Raw genomic sequence first — 6966 nt, forward strand, 5'->3', positions numbered from 1 at the left:
CAATACTGGAAAAGAAGAAATCACGAAGTTCTGTCCACAAAAATATTAAAACAAGAATTGTTGATGCTAATGTGGCTCCTGATAACATCATCAAAAATAAAAATTTAACAGAAGACAAGGTCAACAAAAAAATTATTGTTGAGAATGCAGTGATTTCCACTTCAAATAAGATAAAAAGACAAGTTTGTGTGTTTAAAGGATGAAAATGTCTTGGTTTTAATCCCCTTTCAGGCACAAGCGTTCAAGGTCAAGTTTGCAAGAAGCAAACCAAGATGGTTTGCAAGAAGCAAACCAAGAAGGTTTGCAAGAAGCAAGTTTGCAAGAAGGTTTGCAAGGGGTTTGCAAGAAGGAAAAGTTGTGTAAATACCTTCAATTGTGCAAGAATTATTATTTTAAGGATGAATGTAGTGTCCCTGGGTGCAAACCCTTGCATTCCCGAGTTTGTGACAGTTTTAGAAGTGGTCTTTGCTTCAATGAATGTAGTCAAATCCACTTGAAATATGGGTACAAATCTTTTAAAAAGCTCTTAAACAATGCCAAAAAATTTTTTAACCAAGACTCAGCATTTCTTCCAATTCCTTGTCTCATCAGTTTGGACCTGTCAAAAAACTATTTGCATCAAACCTTTCCACCTTTCCAGCCATTATATGAAAGGTCAGTGAGTTACCGCAAGCAGTTTAGCTCAACGAAAACAATTTCTCCCCCCTCCAACAGTGCCAACCTGTCAAAAAACGAGAGTCACCGAGCCAATTAAGTAACACACCAGTGTCCATTGAAGCACCACCACCAACTCAGTCCGGGGAATTTAAGAACCCCACCGTATTCTATCCCCACAAAGAAGACCCTACTTCCATCCATTCGTTCCCAGGTACTTCGGGTTAAGGAAGCATCGAATTACGTGACTCTAGCGTAAAACAGTGTTTTATTTCTAACATATGTCCCTCCAAACCTTCCTCCTCAGCTACTAAAAATAGCGCCTCAAAACCATCCCCTTACTCTTAACATCTTTCTCATAATCTTCAACCCCAAATAATTCTATCCCGAATCGAAAAAAAGAATCCCAATACCCACATCGTTTTAAATGTCCAACTTTCCTACTTACCAATGCTGAGCCTGAATTTTGACAAGATTACCGAACTCGAGGGTATCTCTGAAATTAATGTTATAGCTGTGCCAGAGGCTCATTCCCAGAACTCAGATTTCCAAAAAATCAGCAATTATACTCAGTTTATAAAATTTCGCCCTCCCGATGACCCTCTTGGAAAAAAAGAGGGTGGTATATTATTTTTGTCCGAGATAACCCCCAACCGAAACTCATCCCCACCCTCAACTTATCAGATTACGATGAAATCCTATGGCTGAGCCTTAGACCAAAAGCACTTCCCCGCCCTTTCAATTTAATTGTAACCGCCGTCTTTTATCACTCCCCTAACCAAAGTATTGACCAAAAACGAAAATTTATACATCAATTCCTGATAAGTGCTGACTTAGTGTTATCAAAGGAGGCGGACGCTGGTATTTTCTTACTGGGTGATGCGAATGATCTGAGGATGGACTCTATCTGTACCTCTCTTAATATTAAACAACTGGTTTAAATATCTACAAAAAAAGGTAACACCTCTCTGGATGTTATTTGTTTAAACTTGAGTAAGTATTACAGCCCCCCGCAAGCACTGCCACCATTAGGAGGCAGTTTCTTCAGCCATTGAACATTCCTTTACTACCTCCATTGGGGTTTGCCGTCCCCTCAGTGACACAGGCCTTTTTTCTTTTGATTCATGACTGACCAGTGAAAGTTGGTCAGGCCTATATAATTCTAATAACCTTGATGATAAAAATTTTTATTTTTAACAAAAAATTAATTGATTCCTACTCATTATATTTCCCAGAAAAAAAATTCAGAAAATGCTCCAGTGATAAAATTTACATAAATAATCACATATAAATGATAAGCCGCACAAAAATAAACTTGTTTAACAGGGGTAATTTAGCTGAAGCAAATAAATTAAGAAAGGAATTAAAATGTCAAATTAAAAAAGCTACCCGAGTTTACTATAAAAATAAAAACTTGAGTCAAGAACAACTACACTTTAATATAAATAAACCTCCAAAGACCACAGCTAATGACCTCAATAAGTTTCTGGCTTCTATTGTCCAGAGTCTCCCACCACTATCTTACGTATTTCCAGATGTTCCTCATCCTTTTTCATTCCCCATATTTCCCCACTTGATGTCGTAAAAAAAAATTTAAAAACTAAAACCAACAAGTATTTTCCCCTGAAAGATTCCTGTTCCTCTTATTAAAGCTTTCAGTGATTACCTTTCAAAGCCCCTATCCACCCTGTTTAATGAAACTACCGAATCTGGACAGTTCCCTATATAGAAAACCAGGCTTTATTACACCAATCAAGAAGAAAAATAGAAAGTCCGGCTTTGATGGCATTCCTCTTATTACCCTCACCTCAATTTTTTTAAAATTGTATGAGTTTTCTCGCAGACTGGCTTAATATAGAAGTCCTCCCCCTCAATGATCTTAGACAGTTTCGTAATCTTAAATCCACATCAACCTCTCATTATCTAATCTATCTTGTTGATACCATGGGTAAAGTACTTGAAAAATCTAACACTTGGCTTAACCTGATTTCTATTGACCTTAAAAAACTTTCGTTTTGATTAATCACAATTTACTCATATATAAACTTATAAAAGAACTCCACATTGAAACTTTCCTGGTTAAGCTCGTTGCCTCTTTTCTATCTAATAGATCTCAAGCAGTTAAATATCTAAATTGTTTCTCAGATCATCTGCGCATATTTAATGGCATTCCTTAGGGGACTATTCTAGGCCCTCTCCTTTTTTCTCTTATGATTAACACCCTTTCAATCCTTTATGACAATAGGTGGAAATTTGTCAATGACTTGACAGTTTTAGAGATGCGTCATAAAAACATTTTTAGCAACCCAATGGGCATACTCCAAGATATTGCCTGTGAGGCATCTTCCTTGACATGACAGTCAACCCTTCTAAATCCACAATAGTCTCAGTAAGTTTCCTTAAATCCCCTCCCCATTTTCTTATTCCTATTCCTCCTGAAACCTCTATCACATCTCTTAAGTTCCTTGGTGTTACAATTTCTTCGAATTTGAAATGGGATGCCCATATAAATAATATCCTACGACAAGCAAACTCCTCGCTTTCCCTCCTTAAACTTTTAAATAAATTTTGTTGCCCCCAATCACATTTACTAGATGTATATACTTCTTTTGTGCGTCCCATATTAAAGTATACTTGTCCTGTGCGGCACCCTGGCCTCTCAAATGAAGCAACACAAAAGATTGAAAATGTCAAAAAGTATTTAATGCTCAATTTCGATTAGGAAAGAGCCCTTTATCCTCAGTATTTTGACCGGGGGCCTTCTTTCTAAAACCGCATCTTTATCACAGCTGTAATTTGAAATTAACTCCCAAAACTTATTAAAATATGTCTTAAGGAATTTGTTCTCGACGCCAAATGTGTTAATAAACTGGTAAAGAAAGACGATTAATTCAAGTTTGAGTTATTTGTTCTTTTTTTGTGACACTATTTTTTAGGAAGTGGAGAGATGATTATTTTTAAATTATGATATTGTGATGTGCCCAAGAACGCTGTTTTGTACTGCCTTATTCGGTTTTTAAGAAAATTTTGTTATTATTAAAAAAAGCTTATTATTGGCCTATCACGCATTGGGTAGGACATCACAAAGATCTTCAAACACTAGGCCTATTGCCACAAACAAGACCCAAAGCAAACCCAGCAATAAGTTGAGGATCGCAATATAACATTTGCGAAACTCTGTTCTGTCGACCCCTTGGTAAAAACAGTCAATAACACTTTTTCGTAAAGAATTTATCAACTTTCATATTAGACTCGAACAACTGTTATAACAGTATTGAAAACATTCAATAAGCTTGTCAAAGAAATAAGTGCTGTCAAACTTTTTCCTTACAGAAATTTTAGGACCATGAAGATTATATCATGCACGCATACTACAGAATATCGAAAACTAATACATTTACCAAATCAAATTTTTTTTCAGCCAATCAGTAAAAAAGATGCCCATAAATTTTCTTTCCAAAATAAGCTAAATAAAGCCCTTATTTAATTTTGACATTTCCAATTCATTTCTTTTTTAGACATATTCTTCCTAGACCTGGCATGCTATGCAATCCGCATTCTTGTTTGGTCATATCTTTATGAGATGACGCTGCACCAAGAAGAACTTTAATAATATAAAATTCGCTCAAAATCAAAGACTTGTATTTTTTAGGTCTATTTTAATTTAGCATACAACTCAACTTTTAAAATATTTAGCCTTGCACAGTTATTATAAAATTCATTCTAATGAATCTTACCTCATTATTTAATTTATCAATTAAAATAACTTTCAAAAAACAAGAGTATAAAAGAAAATTAAAGGCAATATTAAACTTAAGACCAAGAAAAATAAAAACCTAAAATAATTCATACTAAAAACGACTAGATATTAGTAATAAAGAACAAATTAAACCCAAAACAAACAGAAAATGAATAAACAATCATATAAAACAAACATACGGCATGTACAAATATAAATGAATAAATAATTCTTAAAACATACAAAAATAGAATTAAATAAGCATATCAAGCTTAACACACAAAAAAATCTTTTACTATTGAAGAAACTCAAAATAAGCAAAAACTAAATAAACAATCATAGCAAACAAAGATACAACAGGTACTAATATAATTGAATAAATAAATCTTAAATCAAGAAATACTTAAATTGAATATATAAATAAACCATAAAATAAACAAAATCCCTACAAACAAAAGTTGGGTTACTGCCCCCTTCCCTAACTGTAAAAATCTAAAGCCTACTGCTTCATTTTTACTTAACTGAAAATAAACTATATTAAAAATATTTTCTTTTGTACTTATTAGACAATTGTACTTATAGAAACAACAGTTTGGCTACTGCCCCCTTCCCTAACTGTAAAAGTCTAAAGCCAACTGCGTAATTGGTCCTTTACTGAAAACGAATTGTATTAAAAAAATTTCCTTCTATGCTTATTAAAACATTAGAAATAAAACGAAAATTACAGTACAATAAGATCATGTAAATTATGCACTTCTTTGGAGATAATGTTGCATTAAAATCAATCAAAACTAAGTTGTTTCTAGAAGACAATGATTAAACTACAGAGTTATCACATTAGCATATTCTTAAGGCATTTATGCCATAAAAAACAATTATGTTTTATTACATATAGCTAAAGCCATATTTAGAAATTGTAAATGAGTTCTAAATGGTTCAAAAACCCAGAATATAGTCTAAAATTAAATTAAGTTTGTCGTTTTATCCAGGAGTTTAATTAGGATACAAAATTTTAATAATCAAAACCATATGGGATTATCATTAACTAAACATATTTTTTTTTGCAAATGCAATCAGACCGGTCAGATGCAATAAACACCTATCTTTCATGCCCTGTCAATATTTCAAAGAAAGTTTAAGATAAACCATCTCATTTTAGACATGCAAAAATAAAGAAGATCAGGAAATCTGAAGCATACCTTCGTCCCTGTCAATTTTTGGCTCCAGTTTAACATGATCACCATCATGTTGACAATCTCCAGAGATGCCAGAAGAAATAGAAAAAAGTTTGGTCTCATCTTTAATTAATAGCATAGAATGAGTGCTTCCAAAAATATCTTTCTTATCATTTGAGGATATATCTTCAGCTTCTAAAAAATAAGAGTAAAGATTAAATAGAATATGTACAATATAACAAGTAGGTTAGTAAAAAGACTTTAAAAATGCTACAAAATTTTTATGTGGTAGTTTGTAGAAGGACTAAAGGTAATTGATCCTCCCAGCATCTTGGCACTTAGTAAATATATAAAGAATGAGAAAAGCATCAGATTAAAAAGAAGGAGACAATATTACATGGATAATGGTAAATTATTATAGGTTCTGTCAAAAAGTTTGTTCACCAAGGTTAAAGCAATAACTGTTTCCCAGTAAAGAGCCCACCACCTATTGCAACAGAAAGCTTAAGACTTATTTAGATAAAAAACTGTCTAGTCAGAAAAATATAGCATTTTAAGCTAATTAGTGACTCAACCCTCAGGTAACTAAACTGAGTGGCAAGAATGTTTACTATTATTTTTGGTATATATTAATGGCAAAAGTTTATCAAAAAAATGAATTAATGGGAATTTAAAACGAGCTTGAAAAACCTGCGGATTGGCACTGAATAGGAATGTGAAGGGAACCATTGTAATAAAAACCGTCTCAGGAACGTCGAATAGGTTCAAAACCCTGTAGCAGGAGTTTTGCAATCTTCAGTATTGAATTTATTATTCTTTTAGGAGATGAAAACTAAAATATTATATTTGAAAAAAACTGCCAAATCACAGAAAAAGGTATTCTCAAAAAAATGTTACAACTGAAGGAAGCAATTTTGTGACAATCCTATAGCTGTAACACACGCCATTAGGCGTACGTTGCAGCCTGTATTGGAGAAGGGGGGCACCGCATGGAAAGCCATAAAAAATGTCTCTATAATGGAAGTAAAGCTTAGCCGTTCTGTTACAAAAGGCTGTAGAGATTGAAAGAAGTGTTTGATTCGAAAGAGTCGATGTTTTTTCTTGATATAGATGGGTTAGAATTAAGTTTATGCTCCAAAATCCCGTTCGGCCTTTTGAGGATCACAATTGGCATACATGTAGAAACTTGCATCAAAACTTGCCAATTCTTGTATTTGGTTTAACCGAAACTTGCCAGAACCTTGGGAAACGAAATCAGCGGAATTTGTAATATAGGATTTTTGAGCCTGAATTAGTGGGCGAAATACAGCAGATAAGAATTTCCCTATCTTTGTTATAGGAAGACTGCATGAGCGCGCTGCCCAAGTGAAGAACGATGTGGCCACAAAGTATTTTTTT

The 6966-nt window shown here is 33.6% G+C and overlaps 1 protein-coding gene across 1 annotated transcript in view; it reads right to left on the reverse strand.

The window, feature by feature from the left end:
* LOC148945772 (uncharacterized) overlaps nucleotides 1-6966 on the reverse strand; it is a 128315-nt gene that overhangs the window by 3242 nt on the left and 118107 nt on the right. The window contains exon 3 of the mRNA XM_089097514.1: nucleotides 5593-5763. Within this exon, the coding sequence (XP_088953640.1) occupies nucleotides 5593-5763 (171 nt within the window). The remainder of the gene's footprint in view (nucleotides 1-5592; nucleotides 5764-6966) is intronic.

The sequence above is a fragment of the Artemia sp. Qi Xiang Cuo genome, chromosome 12 (genome assembly GCF_049724085.1).
Source record: "Artemia sp. Qi Xiang Cuo chromosome 12, ASM4972408v1, whole genome shotgun sequence".
Lineage (NCBI taxonomy): Eukaryota > Metazoa > Arthropoda > Branchiopoda > Anostraca > Artemiidae > Artemia > Artemia sp. Qi Xiang Cuo.